This window comes from Cibotium barometz, chromosome 4, assembly GCF_041138505.1.
Source record: "Cibotium barometz isolate CiBa-2024 chromosome 4, ASM4113850v1, whole genome shotgun sequence".
Classification (NCBI taxonomy): domain Eukaryota; kingdom Viridiplantae; phylum Streptophyta; class Polypodiopsida; order Cyatheales; family Cibotiaceae; genus Cibotium; species Cibotium barometz.
Genome location: NC_141049.1, coordinates 17726431 through 17750233, shown reverse-complemented (window position 1 = coordinate 17750233; position 23803 = coordinate 17726431). Strand labels below are relative to the sequence as shown.

Below are 23803 nucleotides of genomic sequence, written 5' to 3'. Positions count from 1 at the left end.
AGGAGGCAGAGTGGTGATACTAGAGAGACGCACCACTTGACGGTGCGAGACCTATGGGACCAGTCTGAGACTTGCAGTATGGAACTGCAACGAAGCATTGAGACTGGATGTGGGGGCCTTTGAGGACAGCTTCAGAGATAGGGACATCATCTTCTACTCGGAGACACATCAGGCCCCAGGCAGCACATTACCGAGAGTGGCGGGATACAAATGGGAGATGACTTGTAGACAGGAGGCCCGTTCGAAGCATGGTGGTCGCGGATCTGGAGGAGTCGCAGTTCTTTTTAGAGAGGAGCTTCAGCCACTCATCCATGTTATGCGCCGTGATGAAAGCGCGAGGTACATGTGGGTCAGAGTGAGAGCAGATGAGGGTAGACCCCTATACATTGCCAGCACAGTGGATTATGTTTTAGCCTCGCCAACCTTCATCCCGAGTATCCAGGATTTTGCGATTGGCCCCAGGCCCATCGGAGTTACGATGGAGCATAGTCCATTATCAGGAGCGGACGCCCGACTGGCAGGGAGTCCACACAGAGACAGATTACTTACTTCTTTAGAGGGACTACCCAGGAGGACACACAGCCGACAGCCCAGCAGTGGGCACCCCGTGGGACTCTAGTTGAGAGAGCTATCCAGTTGGGCAGATCCAGACGCCGGAGGGTTCGCAAATGCTCACATCGGAGACGGTGCCTACACCGGAGGATTCAGAGCATCATTGCGAGGCATCGGGCTCGTCCGACTAGGCATCTCACTATAGCAGATATCCATGCCATCCGGCAAAGACCCATGCCAGAGCTCCTAGGATGATTACCACTCCAGCCATATACTGTTGTACTCACTGTCACTTTTGTACTCCCCCATATTCATGTATTCATGTATCCATGTACTCAGGTACCCCATTTTGACTAGTAGCATTAGCTTCCCACTCTCCCTAGTTGCTGCTTCCGGATGCTCCCTACTGATGTATTGTAGGGCTAGATACTTACCTTCAGTTCTTTCTTTTCTTTTCCAGAGTGTATCAGATGTCACAGGGTTGTAACTTTGGTCTCATAGGTCACTTTGGCCTTTTGAAGACGTTAATATAACATTTCATTTCATTTCTCTCTCTCTCTCTCTCTCTCTCTCTCTCTCTCTCTCTCTCTCTCTCTCTCTCGTCACTTTGATGAAGGCTTGATTCCCACAAGATTTAGGAAGTACTTTCGTATGAGAAAATACCAAACAAATACAAGGTATGCCACAAGACAATGCAATTTTTTTCATTAGCTTTAGGCAGGAGTAATTATATATGGTTCATACATATACCAACACATACAATCTTTCAAAAACTGGGGAAATCTCTACAAGGAAAGAAGGTAGCAATAGCTAGAATCGCTGAAAAGAAAGATTGTAATAACAAGGAATGGAACAACATGCAACAATTCTTTCCATGTACAAGGCAAAAGCAACACATGCACATTGCACAAGCACAAAATCATATAGCCGTAGTTTTTGTCTTACACCACTAAAAACGACATCAAACAACTTCCAAAGCAAGTCACAACTAGAGCCAAAGCAGCCCTCCTGGGTCCACAAGCTCAGGTGTTTTCATTTACAAGGAGTGATCATAAGCGCTTATGTGTAACCAAACCTGCTAAAAACAGGATTAAACCCAACTGCTGACAAAACAACTTCCATGGCAGTAGTAAGGAGTGATCATATGCAATTATTTGTGTAACCAAACCTGCTAAAAACAGAATTAAACCCAAACACTTCCATGGCAGTAGCCATATCCAAATCCTGCCATTACACTGCATGCAGTATGCAAACCAGGTGTAAGGAACAACGAAGGCTGTGACTACATAACAGAGCGTTGGAGATGTACAAAGCTGAACAAGCCAAGCTTCAAGTGGAAACTACAAAGTGCTTGTTTGCAAATCGTTAACGTGCGGTTCCAGGCAAGCCTTTTCCATCAAACTCCTGGTTAATTTTGAAAGGTTCTCAACAGCATCTCTGGTAGCCTCTATAGCTGTCTCCCTCTCACTCAACCTGGATTTTACTGCATAAAACGCAAGCAAGTCATTAGAACTCTGGGTTTCTGTGAGAAGATCTGCTGCAGTCTCACGGCTATACGGAAGGGTCTTGTCCTGTTTGTTGTCAGCTTTAACAAGCTCCTGTCCCAATTCTGCAAGGCTTTTGAGAGCGCACATGGCAGCCTCAGCATTGAGTTCTGCAGCTTCTAGCTCTAGATTTTCTACAGCAGCCTCAGCTGGAGTTTGATGTTCCGATCCATCCCGTGTTTGGGCTAGAGCATGAAGCATGATGAGACCATTCGCTTCTTCCTTGATTTCCTCTCTCAATTTTGTAAGCTCTCCTTCTCGTACTTCCACTTTTTGAAGTAAGTTGTTTAGTTCTTCATCTTTGGCAATAAAGTCCCTTCGAACTTCCAAAAGCTCAACCTCCCTGGCTCTTAGACAACCTTTCAATGCCTCCAGCTCCACCTCTGCTTCCTTTAGTTGCACACTATCTGCTTCGGATTTCTTCTTTAGATACTGAATTTGAAGCTCCTTTTCAAGGTTTTTTCGGTTTGAAGCAAACAGTTGATAGTTAGCTTGCATCAATTGTGTCTCACCATTAAGGACTGCAGCCTTGGCTGGGTTAGCTGCACCTGCCAAGTTTTGAGACAATGTGGCAATCTGTTCAATGATGGATGTTGCCTCTGACAATCTGATACTTTTATCATTCAGAGTTTTAGTCATAGTTTTCAACTCTTCTTCTTTCTCATTGAGTTGAAAGGTCACTTTTGCTAGTTGAGCTTCCTTTAGTTTCATATCAGTGGTCAGCTGAAAGACCTCATTTTGCAATGACTGCACTTTATTCTGTGCGTCTTGTAGCTCCACACCTTTGTCCTTCAGGAGCTGCTGATTGAAAGCATAATCCGAATTCAGTTGTTGCACTTCCATCCTTGCAGAGAGTAGCTCCGCCTCCTTCAACTGTAGCAGAAGCTGTGTATCTGAAAGCCCAGAATCCTTGCGTTGCAGATCTAAGCTCAAGGCATTTGCTTCAGCTATGGATTCCTGCAAAGCTCTTTTCTGCTCTTGAAGCTCTGCCTTCATAGCCACAGCTTGTTGCTGACCTTCATCCCAGTCCTCCTTTAAGTTGCTGTAAGATAGTTGTATGGATGTGTGTTGCTCTTTCTCTGTATTAAGCTCCTTCTGTGTTTGGGATAATTCTATCTCCAAATTCTTCAGCAAGGCCTTGCATTGTAAAATTTCATCTTGTTGCTTGCTGTTTTGCATCTCCTGCACCTTCAACTTGCTGCGGAAGTTTTGGATCTCCTTTTGCGACGATTCTAGTTCACCCCGCACCTGAGTTAGCAGGATCTTACAATTCTTAAGCTCCTCCTCTGTAAACTCCTTCTTGGACTTGTTGTAGGACAACTCTTGCTTCAGAGCTTTCAGCTGATCCTGGGCTTTCAACCAAGCCACAGCTCGCTTCTCTAGATCTGCTTCAGCTCTGCCAAGCTTTTCCTGCTGCACACGCTTCTCTTTTTCTGCCAAAGCCAAACTCTTTTCACGCTCTTCCAGAGAATTCCTCAGCTCCCCTAACTGACTGGCTTGCTTCGAAATAAAATCCCTTGCCTGAGTCAACCTTGAAGCTCTCGCCTCCAGCTCTCTAGCGGCATCTGCCAAGGTCTCTTCTTTCTGTAACAGATCCCTTCTCAAAAGGCTAAGCTCATGTACTTTATGGTTAAAAGAGTCCTGCTGCATCACAACTTCCTGTTCTCTCTGTCTCAGAACCTCCTGCACTCTGTTAAGCTCCCATGCTTGCTCAGCACTTCTCTGTTTGGCAGAGACAAGCTCTTCTTTGATCCTGCTCTGGGTACTGCGGGCGGCCTCCATCTGCTTCTCACGGTCCAAAAGCGCAGACTTGGCACGTTTGAGGTTTTCTTCTTCTGCCTTGACAGCACTTTCTGCAACCCTAAGTTCTTCCTCTTTCATGTGCAATGCCTCAACTGCTTCGTTAACATAGGCTTTCAAAGCAGCGAGGTCTAAGTCATAATCTTTTTTCTCCTCGGAGTCCACAATGGACTCTTGCTCGAGCTTCTGACTCTGCCTGAACAGCCTCTCAAGAGCCGCTCGGGTATGGTCAGAAGACGAGTTCTCGTTGCTGCTATCATTAGGAGCCTTCTGGCTACTGAGAACTGCCTTGAACTGGATGCATCGCTTTAGTTTCTTGCTCCGAAGCAAGCCCCATTTGGTGCAGAAAGCTTCCTACTTGGCTCATAAGAGTTCAAGTGTTATTCTTGCAATCAAAGGAACATTCATCTCTCTCTGTCTCTCTCTCTCCCTCTCTCTCTCTCTCTCTCTCTCTCTCTCTCTCTCTCTCTCTCTCTCTCTCTCTCTCTCTCCATGGCGTGACATCGCGCAAGCTCTCCCTGCTCGTGCTACGCGCTGGTGGTCCTACCCTGCTCGCGCTGCGCACCCTGGCTGTGCTGCACCTGGCGTTGCCCTCTGGATGGCTTTAGTATGGATAGGCTACCTCCATTTCAGTACTCCCTGGATGCACCCTCCCTCTCTCTCACACGGGCAGAGATTACCAAACTTATCAGGCAGGACTTGACTCAGCTGGACACTAGGAGGACATGGATACAGCCGACACACGAGCTTGGTACGAAGATGGCTTTCTATAGAGATCATCTTCTCCAACTCACGGAGGATGCCCTGCCCCCCTTCGCCTCTGCGCCGCCCTGCCCCCACCCCCCCCCCTTCGCCCCTACGCTGCCCTGCCCTGCTTCGCTTTTGCCGCCCCGCCCTGCCTCTCTCTCTTCGCTTTTCGCCCGCTCAACCCACTTCCCTTCCCCCCCCTTCGCTTTCTGCGCCGCCCCGCCCTTCCCTGCTCTCTCTCTCTCTCTCCCCCTCTCCCTCTTCATTGTTCGCCCGCTGAACCCGCTTCCCCTCCCCCCCTTCGCTTCTGCGCCGCCCTGCCATATCCCTCTTCGCTATTCAGCCGCCTCTCTTCCCACCCACCCTTCCTCCGGCCCCCAAGGCAGCAACATAACTCTCTCTCTCTCTCTCCTGAATCTCCTCTCTTTCCCTTTCCCCTACATGACTTGAACCCCCCCTCCCTGTTGCTGCTGTTTCGCGCTGGTGTCATGGATTAATTTTCAGTCCATTGGCTGTGGGAAGTTCTACAAAAAGTCATGGCCAAGACAGGGTTTAAAGAGGAGCTCGTGAAGGTGGAGGACAAGCTCGGCACAATTATCAAAGAAAACAAGAAGATGGTCGACTCTTCCGTTACCGCAATCATAAACCGCCTCTCCAAACTCGACAAGGGATTTGACAAAATCCAAAAGCTCAAAGAGAGATCTTCCAAGCAAGAGGCTGAGATTTCAGCCTTAAAGGAGGAACTAGTGGCGGCCAAATTGCATGCTAAAAGTCAAGCGGCTGAAATCTCAGCCCTCAAAAAGGAGTTACTTCAAAAAGCAAGCTTGAGGATGGAAAATTTCAGCCCTCCTTTATTGAAGAGCTGAATACCATCAAGGAACAAATGAGGATCATTCGAGAGGAGGAGGAGCAACATAAAGAGTGTTGGGGTAAAGGCGTTATGCCCACCCTTATAGTGTGTATAAGCCCATAAGTTATAGTACATAGTACACTTAGTACTTTTAATGTACTAAGTGCACTATGTGTACTAGTGCAATATACATGTGTGATAGGGGAGTCACACACTCATTCCCATGAGTTGACTTATCCCCACAACTCTCTCTCTCTCTCTCTCCCTTGTTCTCTCTGTGTGTATGTCTCCCACATGAACTCTAACCCTAATTCTCTCTCCCATTCAACTGGTATCAGAGCTAGTTATTTTTCTAGGGTTTCGTCGCTGCAGAGAACCTGCGTGTGCTGTATGGATCTGCGTGTTACATCATAGCAGGGGTTGGTCGCCTGTGAGTGCTGGTTCTCGTGTGTTGGGCGCAGCCTGTGTGTGAAGAGGCCAGAAGCGACCAGATACAAGAAGAGGTAGCGCAGCAAAGTGTTGGTGGCCACAAGGCGTAACCCCACACCGGCAGTGATGGCGGAGCTTTTTTTTCGAGTTGCGTGTGAATAGGCGAAGGTGGCGGCAACTTTGAAGCGGCGGCATACACGTGAACATTCCCGTGTAAGGTTTGCCACCGACATCACTGGCGCTAGAGGGAGGTTTTCATATTTCTATGCGCGAGCTCCTGTGCTGGTGAGGCGGATAGACCTGCGCTGGTAAGGCGGAGGTTTATGCCAGTCTACCCTTCTGCGACCCCATAGAGGCTCTGCCATTGTCTTAGGGTGACATCGCTGCTAGAATTAGCGAGCCTTCAATCAAGGTTGAGATGACAGCCAGGCTCACGCAGTGGAAGATTGACAGCTTGGCTCCTTGCTCCTTCAGGCGCTCCGATGCATTCAAAGTGGGGCTTTGGAACTGAGCTCCTCAACTATTGCCCACCTGCACAGAACAGCAGCAGCATCATCACCCCTTTTCCTGCAACAACAAAATTCAGCCTGCAAATTGTAGAAATTCAAAAATTAAGAGGTATTTGCCTTCAATTTTGGGAATTTCTTATCAATTCAATCAATTGAGCAGGTACAGGTGCCGAATTGCTCAATTTTTGAGCAAAATTGGCAAAATTGGGTGACATTGGTCACAATCAGGATCAATTTGCAGGAAATTGGTCACAATCAGGATCAATTTGCAGGAAATTGGATGTCGAAATTTGGGGCTTTTGATGTAATTGTGCAATTAAGCAGTCATACATGCTATATGATGTGAGAAATTGCACATTCGGGCAATTTTTGCAGCAAATTGCAGTGCAAATCAAGAGGCTTTTGTGCCGATTGGATTGATTTGCATGCAGGCAATCGCATTTGATGCTGTGGACAACGTGTTGATGCCTGGCAAGCACTCAATGTGCCTGTAAAACAAGGGGCTTTCATGTATTGGATGTATATGTGGCCAGGGGGAAGCATCGCGACGACTCTGGATGCCTTCATGTGCGTCAATGTACCATGTATGATCAGCAATTGATCTTAAATCAAGGGGCTTTTCAAGATTTTATACTTGTTAAGCTTGGCAAAGCAGCAGGCAAGACATTTATACTTGTTAAGCTTGGCAAAGCAGCAGGCAAGACATTTATGCCTTGAATCCTCAGAAATCAGCTTGCAGTCAAGGGGCTTTTGCCCAATTTCTGTTCAGGACTGTTGTATGCAGTGTTCGGGACTGTAAAAGTCTGATTTTCACTCATTTGGACAGCCAGTAGAGCATTTATTGCTACTGTACCTGTTGGTACAGATTTGGCACAGCTTTGTGCAAGTTTTGGCATGGCTGTACACTGATTTGAGTGAGGAAAAGGTTCAATTTCAGCTGCTGTACTTGCCGGTACAGGTTTGGTACATCACAGGTGAGCACTTAGTACTGCTGTACAGTACTTTGGAAGGGCAATAGAGCACATTTAAGGTGCTGTCCTAAATCTGCAGCAACCAGATTTTGCTGATTTCATCACATACAGTGGGAGAAAAGTTGCATTCTTGCTTCCGCAGTGGGAGATAAAGCTTGGGAGAACAATTGTGAGCACTTTGTGTGCTTTTGGTGCAGTGTTTGCACATTTTGCAGGGAGTCAGGCATTGACAGGTTGCATATTGCTATGGCAACCACAGGTGAGAGCTCTTCATTGCTTCACATCAAGAAGCTTGAAGGCTCACATAACTATGATATTTGGCAAACCCAGTGCTATAATGTGTTGCTCCAGAAGAAGCAGCACAAGCCTATCAAAGAAAGGGGTGTAATGCCCGCTTCTCTTACTGCTGAAGAGTGGGAAGATATGGATGAGCTGGCAAGATCTACTATCATGTTGTCTGTGTCAGACTCTTTACTTTTCAGCATTCGTGAAGAGAAGACAGCTTGGGGAATGTGGCAGAGATTGCAGGACTTGTATGCCCAGCAAAGTGCCTCAAGCAAAGTGTATTGGTTGAAGAAACTCATAGGTCTTCAGATGAAGGAAGGGGCGTCTATGACAACCCATCTAAATGAGTTTAATGGTATTGTCAGCCAAGTTATAAATCAAAAGTTGGCAATGGACGATGAGTTCAAAGCCACTTTTCTGTTATGCACTTTGCCAGAGAGTTGGGACACATTCAGGACAGCCACTAGCAATTCGAATGCTATGCTGTCATATGCAGATGTTGAGGGTGCTCTTCTTCAAGAAGAGATGAACAGAAAGAATAATTCTGTTGGAAAGTCCAATGCAATGAATGCACGTGGGAGATCCCAGCAAAGGGGTAAAAGCCAAGAACGGGGAAGGAGCAAGTCCCGCTCCAAAAAGGACTTGGAATGCCATTATTGTGGCAAGAAGGGACACATTAAAAAGCAATGCTACAAATGGAAAAATGATCAAAAGGAAAAGGGAAAAGGCAAAGACAAAGACAAAGATGAAGCCAAAGATGTAAAGCCAAAGGGCAAAAGTGGAGTCAAGATTGAAGAAATCAATGTGTCACATGCAGGTGACAGTGAGGATGAGGTCCTATTTACGTCTTCACTTGATGCCCATTCACTTCTTACAGGTGGTCATGGTATGCACTCATGGATCATTGATTCAGGTGCCTCCTTTCATGTCACAGGTTGCAGAGACTTGTTTGTCAGGTATACTGCTGGCAATGAAGGAGTGGTTTATTTGGGTGATAACCATGCATGCAAGATTCTTGGCAGAGGTGATGTGAGGCTTGTGTTTTCAGATGGCTCACAGCTTATGCTCCATGATGTCAGGCATGTGCCTGAGATCAAGAAGAATCTGCTTTCTACTGGACAACTTGATGATGCTGATTATGTTACCACATTTGGTCGTGGAAAGTGGAAGATTAGTAAGGGCTCACTGGTTGTTGCCAGAGACTCTAAGGTGGATACTCTTTACTTTATGCATGCAGGTGTTTGTCACCATGCTAATGTAAATGCAACCGAGCTGCCGGAAATCTCTATGTGGCATAGCCGGTTGGGACACATGAGTGTCAAAGAAATGGAGCAATTGTCTCGTTTGGGTTACTTGCCTTCTCTAAAGTTTTCAAGTTTTCAGTTTTGTGAGCATTGTATATATGGTAGGCAACTACAGTGCCCCCACAAGAAAGCTCTTGGACAGAAAGATGCTCAGTTAGAGCTTGTGCATACAGATGTATGTGAGATGCCTCAGCTTTCTTTGGGAGGGCCAAAATACTTTGTGTCATTTATTGATGATGCCACACGCAAGGTGTGGGTTTATCCTCTTCGTTTGAAGAGTGATACATTCTCAGTGTTTCAGAAGTTTGTTGCTCTTGTTGAGAATCAAACTGGCAAAACACTAAAGGCTTTGCGTTCCGACAATGGTGGAGAGTATATGTCCAAACAGTTTCAAGACTTTTGTGATGCTAAAGGCATCAAGAGGGAGCTCTCTACTCCTTATGATCCTCCACAAAACGGGACAGCAGAGAGGATGAACAGGACCATTCAGGAGAAGGTCCGTTCTATGTTGTCACATGCTGCGTTACCTCATGGTTTTTGGGCTGAAGCTGTTATGACAGCCGTTCATCTTATAAACAGGTCACCTAACACGAGGCTTGGTGGGAAAGTGCCAGAAGAAGTATGGACAGGGAAGCCTCCGTCATACAAGCACTTGAGAGTGTTTGGTTGCGTTGCGTACGTGCACATACGCAGGGAAATGCGTACCAAACTTGATCCTAAGTCTCACAAATGCATATTCCTAGGATATGGTGACAGAGGTGAAATGGGGTATAGACTTTGGGATTCCGTGAATAGAAAGATTATACGCAGCAATGATGTCATTTTTGATGAAACATGCATGTATAAGGAGCCTGCAAGGCAACAGGAGCCTGGCAGAGTCATCTTTGATGATGATGGACATCATGGACAACAACCAAGGGCTGTAAATCAGCCATTACAGCAGCAAAACCAGCCCTTAAATGGTGCTGAAAATGGTCCAAATGGACAGCCAGAGATGGCAGAAGATATCCCTATGGATATACCACAGTTAGAGGAGATACCGGGCATGATTTTTCAGCCTTATGGCATGGAACAGGAGCCACCAATGGGTGATATGCAGGCTGGACAGCAACCTGCAAATGATGGTCATTGGGTACGGAGGTCCACTAGACCCTCCAGAGCCCCTGACAGGTTTGTTCCAGGGGTTGACTACTTGATGCTTACTGACTGTGGGGAGCCCTCATGTTACAAGGAGGCTTTACAGAGGGCAGACAAGGCTCTTTGGGAGCGTGCTATGAAGTCAGAGATGGATTCTCTGCACAAAAATGGAACATGGAAGTTGGTGCATTTGCCTGCAGGCAAGAAAGTTTTGCCATGCAAGTGGGTATATAGGCTCAAAGTTGCACCTGATGCAAAGCCAAGATACAAAGCCAGGTTAGTGGCTAAAGGCTTCAAGCAGGAATATGGTGTGGACTTTAATGAGATCTTCTCTCCAGTGGTCAAAATGACCACACTTAGAGCTGTATTAGCTTTGGTTGCTCATGATGATCTGGACTTGATTCAGATGGATGTGAAGACTGCTTTTCTTCACGGTGATCTCCATGAGGAGATATATATGCAGCAGCCAGAGGGTTATGCAGTGAGTGGAAAGGAGAAGCTTGTATGCAAGCTGAAAAAGAGTCTTTATGGGCTCAAACAGGCACCAAGGGAATGGTATCATAAATTTGATACATTCATGAAATCCCAGAAATTCACGAGAAGTGACATAGATCACTGCTTGTACACCAAGAAAGCTTTGGATGGCAGTCTATTGATCCTCATCTTGTATGTTGATGATATGTTGATTGCCGGGAAATCTCGTAAAGAGATGGATACCTTGAAGCAGAGGCTGCATCAAACCTTTGATATGAAGGATTTGGGTGATGCAAATCACATTTTGGGTATGCGGATACTTCGGGACAGAAATCAGCATGTGTTGTATTTGTCTCAAAAGGAATACATTGGCAAAGTTTTGCAGAGGTTCAATATGGACGGGGGGAAGAAGACTAGTACTCCTTTGCCTCCATATGTGAAACTCAGTGCTATGGACAGCCCACAGTCAGATAGAGACACGGCTGATATGGCCAAGATTCCGTATGCTTCAACTTGTGGCAGTCTCATGTATGCCATGGTTGCTACTAGACCGGACATTGCATTTGCAGTGGGAGTGGTTTCTAGATACATGGCCAACCCTGGCAAGAAGCATTGGGAAGCAGTGAAAGGTATCATGAGATACCTGAAGGGCACACAGGATATGTGCATTTGCTTTGGCAAACAGGATGCATTAGTGCATGGTTACACGGATTCGGATTATGCCGGTCATCCAGATAACCGGAAGTCTACTACCGGTTATGTGTTTACATTCACAGGAGGTGCTGTGTCATGGATATCCAGGATGCAGAAGTGCACTGCCTTATCTACTACAGAGGCCGAGTATATTGCAGCCATAGAGGCTTGCAAGGAGGCATTATGGCTATCTCGGTTAGTGGCTGATTTGGGTTATACAGGGGATATTCCATTGTTGCATTGTGACAGTCAGAGTGCCATCCAGTTGGCAAAGAACCCTGTCTTTCATGCAAAGACGAAGCATGTGGATGTGAAGTATCACTTCATCAGAGAGGTGATAGAGAACAAGCAAATTCAGCTTGTTAAGATTCACACGGATGACAACCCGGCTGATCTGTTGACAAAGAGTTTGCCTCCGGAGCGGTTTGCTCATTGTTGCAGACACTTGATGGGCATTGGGTGAGGCCAGTTTCAGCCTTGATATGGCCTTGTATATTATCATGTACATGCTGATTTTTTCTTTTCCTTCATTTAAGGGCACTTTGCCTTTAAGTGGGAGGTTGTTGGGGTAAAGGCGTTATGCCCACCCTTATAGTGTGTACAAGCCCATAAGTTATAGTACATAGTACACTTAGTACTTTTAATGTACTAAGTGCACTATGTGTACTAGTGCAATATACATGTGTGATAGGGGAGTCACACACTCATTCCCATGAGTTGACTTATCCCCACAACTCTCTCTCTCTCTCTCCCTTGTTCTCTCTGTGTGTATGTCTCCCACATGAACTCTAACCCTAATTCTCTCTCCCATTCAAAGAGAAGACATCTTCATGGGTGGAGGTGATCACAAAGACACAAAAGAAGATGGACGAGGCGGAGAAATGGATCGAGGTCGCCAAGAAAGGGAAAGGTAAAGAATCGCCACCCATCCCCACTCCCAGCATCATCGAAGCCTTATATTGGACGTCGTCTATCCAATGTCCACGATGCCCAAGAACCAGACAATGGACGAAGCTGAAGTTATGGTTCCGGAACAGATACTCTTGCATCGTTTAAAGCACAGCTCCAGCTGAAAAGAAAGACAATTCCTCACAAAGTTTTAGGACCGAGGGACACATGAAGCAATGTGGCTTGACACGAACTTTTTTGAAGATTATCCAGCATTATTGACAGACTATTTGGAGGCTTTGTTAGAAGTCATCTCCTGTCCAGTTTTATACACCAGGGCCTTTGTTGTGGATGTGCCCGCCCTTATGAGGTGTTTTATCATTTTTCCCCACTCCCCGCATTTTTCCCTTATTTTTCCTATTTTTTCTGTGGCTTGGGAGGCAGCCCATGTGCTAGCCGACTGCTGAATTGGTCCACAACTCCATCAATGAGGTGGCCGACTGCTGATGATCTGGCCGACTGGAGATGTGAGCTGGTCGTGGAGTTTCAGGGCTAGTCGGCTGCCTACAGTAGGCCGACTGCTGATGTGGGGGCATATAAATAGGCCCCCAGCCCCCTTGCCACTTGTGTAGCATACCGGGATCTTCTTGTGTATATAGAGCAGAGTTACACGCCTACATCTCTCTCTCTCTTGTGCTGTATTTTTTTTGCATGCGTTTTGCTCTCATGTTCCCAGATCTGGTGTGTTAAGGTGGATGCACATAGCAACAATGAAGCGGAGTATCTGACTTTGGAAGTTGGATTGCAAATATGTTTGAAGCATGTTATACACAGAATTCGCATTCGAGGAGATGCATTGCTTGTGGTAAAACAGGTGTTGGGAGTTTGGAAGTCAAAGAATATGTCACTTAAAGAGATGTGTTTCAAGATTAAAGGTTTGTTGAAGGAATTTGAAGCTTGGAGTCTTAAGCATGTGGATCGAGACCATAATGAGGAGGCTCATGAAGCAGCCCAAGGAATGATTGGTGAAGTTTTTGTTCTTAAAGCTCATGCATCATTTTATTGTGGCAGGGAGAATTTACAGGATGTTGAGGAGTTTTTGTTAACAGGGATGATTCCTAGTGGTATTGAAAAAATCAAAAAAATATGGTTTCATCAGGAAAGCTGCAAGGTATGTGATGGTTGGTGATGCTTTGTATTTAAAGGGAATTGACTTGATAATGCGACGGGTACCTTGGAAGGAAGAAATCTACAAAATTCTTAAGGAAAAACATGAAGGAGCATGTGGTGGACATTTTGCCTCGAAGATTACTTTGCATAAAGTGTTGCAGGAAGGTTATGTATGGCCAAGTGTACATAAGGATGTTAATCACTGGTGCAGGTCATGCAAACAATGCCAAGCTCATAGTAGACGGATATTAAGGCCTGAAATGAGGAAGACAATTCTTGCTTATGATGTTTTTGAAAAATGGGGAATTGATGCTGTGGGACCATTGCCTATTACCAGCCGAGGGAAGTGCTACATCTTCACTGCAGTTGATTACCTTTCTAGATGGGCGGAAGCAAAGGCAGTGAAACAAATTACTGCTAAGGAGGTGGCAAAGTTTGTATATCAGGATATTTGTTGTAAGCTTGGTGTGCCATTGGAATTGCTTTCTGATCAAGGTCCAGGTTTCAGAGCAGAGCTTATGGATTATTTGTGTACAAAGATGAAGATCAGTCGCAGTTTTACCACACCTTACTGTCCACAGTGTAATGGCTTGAATGAGCGTTTCAATGGTGAATTGATCAAGATTTTATCTAAGGTGACAGAGCGACAAGGCAAGAATTGGGATCTGGAGTTGCATGCTGCCTTGTGGGCATACAAGACAACAATTAAGACTGGTACTGGTTTCACTCCATTTCATCTTGTTTATAGGAAAGAAGCTTTATTGCCTATTGAGGTGGAGATACCAGCTGTTAAAATGTTGGAAAAGCTTTTGGAAGAGCCTAAAGATGCCCTTAAAGAGCGGCTGTTATATTTACAAGAAGCACAGCTGAACAGGGATAATGCTTTGAAGCATTATGAAGATATGCAGACAAGGAAGTTGGAGAAGATCAACAAGAAAATTAAAAGCAAAGGAATTATGAAGGATGACTTGGTATTACGTTATAATAGCAGGCTGGATAATTCCTTTCATAAGAAGTTCCAAATTAAGTGGGAGGGACCTTTCTTGGTGATGCAAGGATTTGCAAATGGTACCTATCAATTGGTAGATTTAGATGGGACTTTACATGCTTCCAGGGTAAATGGATATAGGCTGAAGAAGTATCATGCACGTTTGATGGTGATTGTACAGGATGCAGTATTTTCAGATGTGATTTCAGATGAAGGGCAGTTTTTGGATATGGATTTAGGTCTTGAAATGCTTTTTGCTGCTGATCATGAATGATTCAGCAGGCTGGGGGTTGGGCAAAGTATGTCAGGCAAAATTCTGTAAAGGTGTTTTGAGTCCGTGTACATATGGGATGCAATAAAACTTTGCCCTGAATGCCCTGGCAAATGTACAGACTGAATGGCTTTGCAGTGAGTTAGTACATGCATTTTTCTTTGAAGCAGCTCCTTGAGACTTGAAGTTTTTATTGTATGAGCTTTCTATTTGTGAAGAGGGTGTCTTGGATGTGTGCAAATAAAAGGTGGAAGAGCATGAGAATGTCAATGATTGGGGCTTTGATGAGCCCATGGTAGAAATGGATGTACTATGCAGATTTGGAATGGCCGTATGTCTCCACATCGCAGGGGGTTTGGGCATGATAGCCATGGTGATGAGACGTAGTATGTGTGTGGATTCCGGTGTTCAAAAGATCTTGATGAAGGCCTTGATGGGCATTGCAGTGTGGCATGGGAACCACCTTTTATATATACATATATATATATATAATAAAAATACCACCAAGTGGCAAGCGAAAGAGCAGCCAACTGGCCGCTTGCCTTGCTGCCAGCGCAACCTTCAAGAAGGTTGGCGAGGAGAACGCACGAGGCCGCCTGGAGACTAAGGAGGATACTTCGAGAGAGAGAGCCAACGCCTGAAGGGGATCGCCTTGCTGAGGTTCTGAAGAGAGGCGCGAAGACGGAGCTGCAAGAGTGAAAGTGATCGCTTGCTGAGGCGCTCTGGGGAGCGTGGAGCGCAGCCGTAGGTGCAGGCGAAGAGCAGAAGCAAGTGGAGTTGCCGCCGTGTACCAGGCCTTGGGTGATCCGGCAAGGACTCTCCGACCAGCGGGCAGAGCTACAGCGAGAAGCTGGTGTGAAGGGGAGGTCGCCCTGGTGTGTGCAGAGGTGGCTGATAGGCCACCGTGGTGACTGGTGACGACTGCAAGCGAGTAGGGCTGGTGTGATATAGCCGCTTCGTACGAGAGGAGAGAGACCGCCTCGACAGTGATTGTGCAGTGGCTAGCGAGAGCGTGGAGTCGCCCTCTGGCAGAGACACAGAAGGGAGAGGTAGTAGCCGCCTGGAGATAAAGAGGACGCCTTGCTGTGATTCTGCAGAGCTGTAGCGAAGGCAGCCGCCTTGGATGAGTTGGCGTGGAGGCTGGTGAAGAGCAAAGGAGCCGCCTCTGGCAACTGTGAGACTAGGGGTTGGTGCAGCTGCTGCGGAGACAGAGGGTCTTTCAGGTTTGGGTGGCCTTGTTTGTTTGTGTGTGGTGAAGGCTGTAGTTGAGGTGCTGTAGAGAGAAAGGCTTACTGCTGCTGGTGGCGACTGGGAAACACCGACACACAAGGGGGCTGAAGGTGTTTGTGGCTGTTGCTGAAGATAGGCTGACAACGGCGGGTAGCACAACTACACAGAAAAAGGTGTGGTGGCCGCCTTGTTTCAAGGCCTCTGGTGTGATCAAGAGAAAGCTTTGGGCAGCAGTGTGTGTGAGTTGTTTGCTGTGAGTGTGTGATAAAAGGAGAGTGCGAGGAAGAGTGGGTTGAAGCTTGTCAATTGATAAAATCTATGTGTGATGGATGACCCCTTGTCAATGGACAAATAGGGTTTGTGTTGATGATATGTGAGTGGCTTAGCCTTGCTGACAGATAAAAGGCCTTGATAATGAGATGTGTGAGCCGTTGAGCTGTCTTTTCTTTGGTCTCTGTGTGGTGTTTTGAGAGATTTCTGTTTCCAGCATCGTGCTGGTGGTGCCCCTTGTGTTTGTTGTGTCTTCCAAGGCTGCTGGGTAGGTAGCTATAGAGGCATTTCTTCTTTTCCTAGCCTCCCGACAACGGTAACTCCCCTTTCTCTACTTCCGGCCATGGAACACCAACAACGACAAAATCAGCAAGGTCGTAAGACTCCAGAACAAATTCCATCATAACCTTCCATATGCCGTAGTTGCTCCCGTCCAACTGACGGTCCACCGGGAACGTGGGGAGTGTCGGGATCTTCACGTGCCTCTCGGCGGCCATCTCAAACAGATCTGCCATTGCGGGGATGTACTCTGAAAAGGGTGGGTGGGTGGGAACAAAGAAGAACTAATACCTGCAAGTGGCTGTCCAGCAAATCAGCCCGCCGTCCTCTTGCTTCTCCTCTTCCCGAACAGTCCAAAACAGTCCACCAATCAGCCACACAACAGTCCCCCTCTTGCTCACACAAATCCCAACAACTATCTAGAGCCTAGGCTCTGATACCATGTCAGAATACGCAGCAGAGATGTCGCTACCCCTCTGCCTGTTACACCCCCCCCCTTTTTTGCTACACCTCCTGCCCCCGCCTGCACACGCAACCCCGCCATTGCCCTACTACTGAATCTTTTCTCTACATGGCTTGACCCACCTCTTGCTGCTGCTGTTTCGCGCTTCGCGCAGGTGTCATGGATTAAATTCCAGTCCATTGGTTGTGGGAAGTACTGGCAAAAGTCATGGCCAAGACCGGAGTTAAAGAGGAGCTCGTGAAGGTGGAGGACAAGCTCAGCACAATTATCAAAGAAAACAAGAAGATGGTCGACTCTTCCGTTACCACAATCATAAACCGCCTCTCCAAACTCGAGATGGGATTTGACAAAATCCAAGAGCTCGAAGAGAGAACATCCAGGCAAGAGGCCGAGATTTCAACCCTAAAGGAGGAACTAGTGGAGGCCAAATTGCACGCTAAAAGTCAAGCGGCTGAAATCTCAGCCCTCAAAAAGGAGTTGGAAGCCACTTCACAAGGCAAGCTTGAGGATGGAAAATTTCACCGAGAGGAGGAGGAGCAACATAAAGAGAAGACATCTTCACGGGTGGAGGTGATCACAGAGACACAAAAGAAGATGGACGAGGCGGAGAAATGGATCGAGGTCGCCAAGAAAGGGAAAGGTCAAGAATCGCCACCCATCCCCACTCCCACCATCATCAACATGACCCTTGAAGAGGAGCAAAGGAGGAAGACCCGGGCCTTACATGTATGAGTGTCCGGTCTAAAAGACCGTGATGATGCGGAAGGGGAAACCAAGGAGCTCTTCTCTATGATGGGCATTGAAGCCACGCACACAAAGGCATGGAGAGTGGGAAAGAAGAGAGAAGATAGTGGCGAATCTTCTAAGGAGAGAGCACTTATCATTCGTTTCCCCTCCATGGAAGGGAAGGACTTCTTGAAGAGACGTCCTACACTCAAGAAGACGGGAATATTTCTTGGAGATGACCTCACACTCTCGCAACTTGCCCACATGAAAGAAGTTATGCCCAAGATAAGGGCAACCCGAGAGAAAGGGAAAGTGGCCTTCTGTAGAGATGGTAGAGTGGTGATTATGGAGAGGCGCTCTTCATGATGGCGCAAGACCTATGGGACTACACTCAAAGTCGCTACTTGGAATTGTAATGGATCTCTACGCCTTGATGTAGGGGCTTTTGAGGATAGTTTCACTGGGGAGGGACATCATCTTCTACTCTAAGACGCATCAGGCCCCTGGACAGTCCATGCCACATGTTAGTGGATACCGATGGAAGATAGCTTGTAGACAGGAGACTCGTTCAGAGCATAGAGGACGGGGCTCAGGAGGAGTGGCAGTATTGTTTAGAGAAGAACTGTAGCCACTGACACATATAGTCCGCAGAGATGAGCAGGCTAGGTACATGTGGGTTAGACTGAGGGCAGAGACGGGTAGATATCTCTATATTGCTATATGCTATTTTGCTCCTAGTACATCAGTGTATGCATCACCTAGAGGGCAGTCTCCATTTTCTATTTTGGATGATGACATTTGGAAGTTCTCCAGGGATGGTGACATCATTCTCCTGGGGGACTTCAATGCCAGGACCGCCCATAACCAGACAGTATTTTATGATACCTCAGAGGAGATGTTGAGGGAGCTTGATGTTAGGGATATGGGCCTATCTAGATTCCATAGTCATAGGGGACGGAAGGGACGGACTGTTGGAACGGAGGGATGCCGAGTCGGGACGGTTCAGGAACGGGGACGGCAGGGGACGGTCGGACGTCCCCCTAGAGGCGTCCCTCACAAGGGACGGTGAAGGGGACGGCAGTAGGAACGGGGATGGCTGAGGCGGACGGCACTGTGGGGGGACGGCAGGGAGCCATTCTACGCAGTCAGACTAGTTTCTTTTGCCCGTTTCTAGCCATTTGCGGGGCCATTTCTAGCCGTTTGCCTTGGCTGTTTCTAGCCGTTTGGCTTGGCCGTTTGGGGAGGCCTTGAGCCTTTGAGGCTTGGGCCCTTGGCCTTGGCCCTTGCCTCTCTCTTGCCTTGAGGTTTGGCCTTTAGCCGTTTGCCTTGGCTGTTTCTAGCCGTTTGGCTTGGCCGTTTGGGGAGGCCTTGAGCCTTTGAGGCTTGGGCCTTGGCCCTTGGCCCTTGCCTCTCTCTTGCCTTGAGGTTTGGCCTTTAGGCTTGAGCCTTGGGGCCTTGGGCCTTGGCCCTTGAGGCTTGGCCCTTGCCTCTCTGTCTCTCTCTTGCCCTTGCCTCTCTCTCTTGCCTATCTAATATCTATATAAGAACAAGGCTACAAGGCTACAAGCACACACACACCCCTTCAAGTTTTTAAAGTTCAAGCAACTCTCTCTCTCTAGTCTCTCTCCCTCAAGCTTCTTCTAACTTAGTAACTTCCAACTTCCAAGCCTCTCACACAAGGCCCTACTCTCTACTATCTAGACTCTCTCTCTCTCTCTCTCTCTCTCTCTCTCTCTCTCTCTCAAGCCTCTTGAGTCTTCCAACTTCCAAGCCTCTAGGCCTCTAGGATCTCTCTCTCTCTCTCTCTCTCTCTCTCTCTCTCTCTCTCTCTCTCTCTCTCTAGAGAGCAGAGACACTCAGAGCCCGCAGGAGACAGAGGACACCTGGCTTTCGAACACCACGCCTATACCAGAGAGAGATGACAGAGACCAGAGCTCAGTTTCACAGAGAGGGTGCGGAGCAACTGGCTCGCTTCAGAGTTGACAATAAATTGCATATTCCATATGCCGTCCCCATCCCTGCCTTTTGCCGTTCCCCGTTCCCCGTCCCATGTTACTATGGTATAGGGTTCTACCCAATACTTGGACCATGTGGGGCAGCCCATGGGCCATGGCTTTGGCCCATGAAGCCCCATAGCATGTGTGGCCAGCCCTTATAGGGCATAGGCCTTGTTGGCCAGCCTCTAGGAGGCAAGGGGCCAGTCGGCCAACCCCTAGTGGGCATGGACTGGCGGCCAAGCCTAGAAGCCCTGGGCAGCCAGTCGGCCAGCCCAAGAGGCCTTCTCAGCCAGTCAGCCAGGCATGGAGGGGTCAGCCCAGCAGGCAGCCAGCCTCAAGGGCAGCCTAGACAGCATGACCAGTCCAGCAGCAAGGCAGGCCAGCAGCAGAACCTAGGCTGCCAGCATAATGTGAAAAGCGCCCAATATATGGCACAATAAACAAGTCGTGGAGCTTCAGTAAACAGGCCGACAGCTGTCCTTAGCAAACCAACCAGCATCATTGATTAGTATATAAGTATGGGTTAGCCCAAGGCTCATTCATCTCATAATTCAAAAAGTGCTGAAGGTATTCAAGGGCCAGGACAGGCAAGGGAATTTCTAATGTAAAGGTTAAATTGAAGGTCAGAAACAGGTCATCTTCAGGCTGCAGGTTTACAGCCAAGAAAGGTCATCAAAGTCAGTCTTTTTCTCATCATTCAATAAAGCAAATACACCAACCTTGGTGGGGGCCCTATGAAGTTCACCTGGTCGGCTTCACATCATTTTGCTTCCTTTATTATCGCTCCAAGCTCAATAAAGGTTGTGGCAGACCGGCAACACCACGAATCCATGAGGAGTACCATTGCTGATATGCCTGATCCGTAGCTTCAAAATTCTGCATGAAGTTCACTAAGTTGTCTTCATTCACATCAGATGGCTTTTCTTCAAATTCAAGAGTGCTATAATGTCTTTTGCCACAAAGCATCTCTAAGGTGGCCTGCCAAAGTTGCATCATTGTAGCACCAAGTAGAACAAAGCGTGCAAAGGAAGGTGACATCACAACCACTTCGTCTGAGCTCTACCAATTGATGCCCATTTTGCCATACATCTTTGCAAGGGTGCTGCGAGAGGATCCGTGATATGAGTGCTAGGGGTAGAGGTACTTGCAACAGGAACTTGTGGAATAAGGCAAGCTCATGTCGTGCACATGGCGAGTATATAGGTTGGCATGTCGAAAGCTTTCGGGCAGGGCTTCGGTGGTATGGGATGCCAAAGCTAGATATGGGTCTATGGGATTGTGTTGCAAAGGCAAAGTGATTCATGACCCACCCTACCTAATGCGAAAGTTAGCCCTAATCTCCCCTTGGCTCATATGGGCATGCGCACGCACAACAGCAGCCGGCTACCATTGCCACATTTTTACCTCCTTGGCTGGGGGGAGCTCAATGGATGCCAGTCCCGAGTCGACGTTGGGAGGTGAGCTAGCTTGCCACCTCATGATTTGGTTTTGAAATTTGTACTAACCTTGATTTCAGCTGTGATTAGGACAGTTTTTGTGGAGGACTTGTTGGTATCAGACCCACCTAACACAGAGTCTGAAGAGATTGCATGTCTAGGCGCAGATGTTGAGTTTCCAGATATTTATCTCGTCATTTCTCTTTCCCTAAAGAACTTGCTGTGTTGAAGTTCGTGTTTACAAGGTTTTGCTTGCATTTAGATATGCATGATGTGGAGAGGGAGAGATAGAAGAAGCATTGTTTTTCATATGTGCTATTGGCTTGGATGAGCACACGGGAGAAGGCTTGAGGGCGAAAATCCTATGGAAAGTGGGGGTGTAGTTTGTATTTAGCTTGAACAGCAGCAAGCATTAGATGAGCTTGGGATTTATCATGGGTGATGAAGCACATAGTGATCATGCGATCGACAAGAATGTTCACCTCGACGATGACTGTTAGGATGATGATGTGGCGATTGATGACTTAGTCACTTAAGTAGACTTCGATGCAAGGATGGCCTTGCTTGAGCAACATATTTTTTAACCTTAGCTATACCATTGTTGTTATGCACATAACATTGGCGGGTTTGGTGTGTCACATGCGGAAGCTTACAGGCATAGACAGGATTATACTTTCGATAACGAATATTTAGCACCTTGGTTCCTGGCAATTGCACAATGTAGTAGAAATGAGAGAGAGAGAGAGAGAGAGAGAGAGAGAGACGGTGCACCCGATTGGGTCCCAAAATTTTGAAGCTATGGACCACGCATATTAGCGCTGGCGCTCTTCGCAGATTCGTGGTATTGGGGGTCTACACTACATCAACCTTTATCAAGCTTGGAGCGATAATTAGGAAACTCTGTTCACTATTTCAGATAATTAGGAAACTCTCTCTCAACCTCTGTTCACTATATCAAGCTTGGAGCGATAATTAGGAAACTCTCTCTCAACCTCTGTTCACTATTTCAGATCTTGCTGCCATCCTATCTTGCCCGATGATGGATCTCCTCCATGGACCCCTCCCCACCCCTAGATTTGAGATAGAGTGCATTATATATATATACATAGATGAATCTAGGAACATGCCCAAATTCACCTTTAGGAACATGCATGTTATATACTCATGGTAGTCAACCCACAAGACTATATAACTATCAACTCCATTATGCGTAGTATGGACTAGATACTACGACATCCCCACTAACGTCATCAGTGCCCAATAGTGGGTGTAGAACTCTTTATCAAGATATGCTCTCACACACGCACTCCACACACACACACACACATAAGAGCATATATTCACACAAAGCCCTTCGTACTGAGTTTCTGTGAAACCTCCGACGATGCAGGGCAAACTCAGTCTTGTATACTTCTGTACATTTACCTAGGACTTACCTAGGACTCAGCTTCAATTACTAGGTTTCTAGTTTCAGTTTCAATTCTCCATGACAATGATATTCCAAGGATACTTGTAATCATCTTTTGTCTCATAGGCCCATCGGACCTTTTGTAAGATGTAAATATAACTCTCTCTCTCTCTCTCTCTCTCTCTCTCTCTCTCTCTCTTAGGCAGGTGATGCAATTTGATGATCAAAGATGCTTGGGCATGTACTTATTGGAGCACAAACGTCATAGGGATACAATACTGAGACAGCATACTAAGAGGAACACCCGACATGATACTTCCAAAAGGATCATTACAAATTTCTTCCCTCGTCATGCATCCTCCACATCAAAGCCTGCCACCCACATTAACAGTCTAGTCCTTGGCCCTAGTGGGGGTCCTCAATGATAGAGCTTGATCTATTTTGTGGGAACGTCCCCAACCTAGAGCATGCGACCTTCCACTAAACAAATGCAGATCCAAGCGGTTCTTTGACACTTATGATATGCTTCCATCACATAGGCAAGATATTATCTCGACCATCGGATCCGTATTGGATGAGGAGGGCATCCTTATTAGTTGATCATGGCTAGTTTCTGGCATACAGTGTCACATGCTTACATCACACCTATATACACTAGTGATAGTCGTTTTTCCTTTTCTCAATTATTTTCTCCATGGCTCAGTACATCCATGGTATCATTGTACCACTTATGGTCTCATAGACCCTTGAGGTCTGTCGTAGACGTTAATATTAATGTCTCTCTCTCTCTCTCTCTCTCTCTCTCTCTCTCTCTCTCTCTCTCACACACACACACACACACACATTGGTATGTGAAGTTATGCCATAGGTCTCTCCCTCTAGAGTATAGCCATCCTCTCTCTCTCTCTCTCTCTCTCTCTCTCTCTCTCTCTCAAAGTAGTGAAATGTCAGCCCCAAGCTAATGCATGTGTACGTGACTCTGATGAGCCTCCGAATTAATGGCACTCAGTATCTCAGGATAATAAGTGGTCTCGTAGGCCATATTTTGCCTTTAGGGTCTACATAATTCGCCGTTAAGGTCCACTCTCTCTCTCTCTCTCTCTCTCTCTCTCTCAAAAGAACAAGAAGGGACATCAAAAGCGCGACCGCACCTTGAAGAGAACATCGGGATGCGTCTGAACTGCAGGGACGGTGACTACGGCCCGGCAGGACCCTGTAAACGCCATGTTACTTCAACAACCCAGATCATATGGTTCCTACAAATGCTTTTGTGATCTCCTGACTCTCTCTCTCTCCCTCTACTCCTACAGTCCGGCTACTATGTTGTTTGTGGTTTCCATGCGCTGCTTGAGAAACTGAAGAAAAACGACACGTGGAGTACC

General features: G+C 46.9%; 1 protein-coding gene across 2 annotated transcripts in view; it reads right to left on the bottom strand.

Annotated features, from left to right (window-relative positions):
- Positions 1 to 1455: 1455 nt before the first annotated feature.
- Positions 1456 to 23803, bottom strand: part of LOC147638978 (uncharacterized) — a 22499-nt gene continuing 151 nt past the window's right edge. The window contains exons 1-2 of one of the 2 annotated variants that reach the window (XM_086786207.1): positions 23573 to 23803; positions 1456 to 4253 (exon numbers count right to left, since the gene is read on the bottom strand). The exon at positions 23573 to 23803 is cut by the window's right edge and continues 151 nt beyond it. In XM_086786207.1, the coding sequence (XP_086642333.1) occupies positions 1893 to 3977 (2085 nt within the window). In that variant the 5' untranslated portion in view covers positions 3978 to 4253; positions 23573 to 23803 and the 3' untranslated portion in view covers positions 1456 to 1892. The remainder of the gene's footprint in view (positions 4254 to 23572) is intronic. The other variant, XM_086786199.1, reaches the window with a different exon arrangement.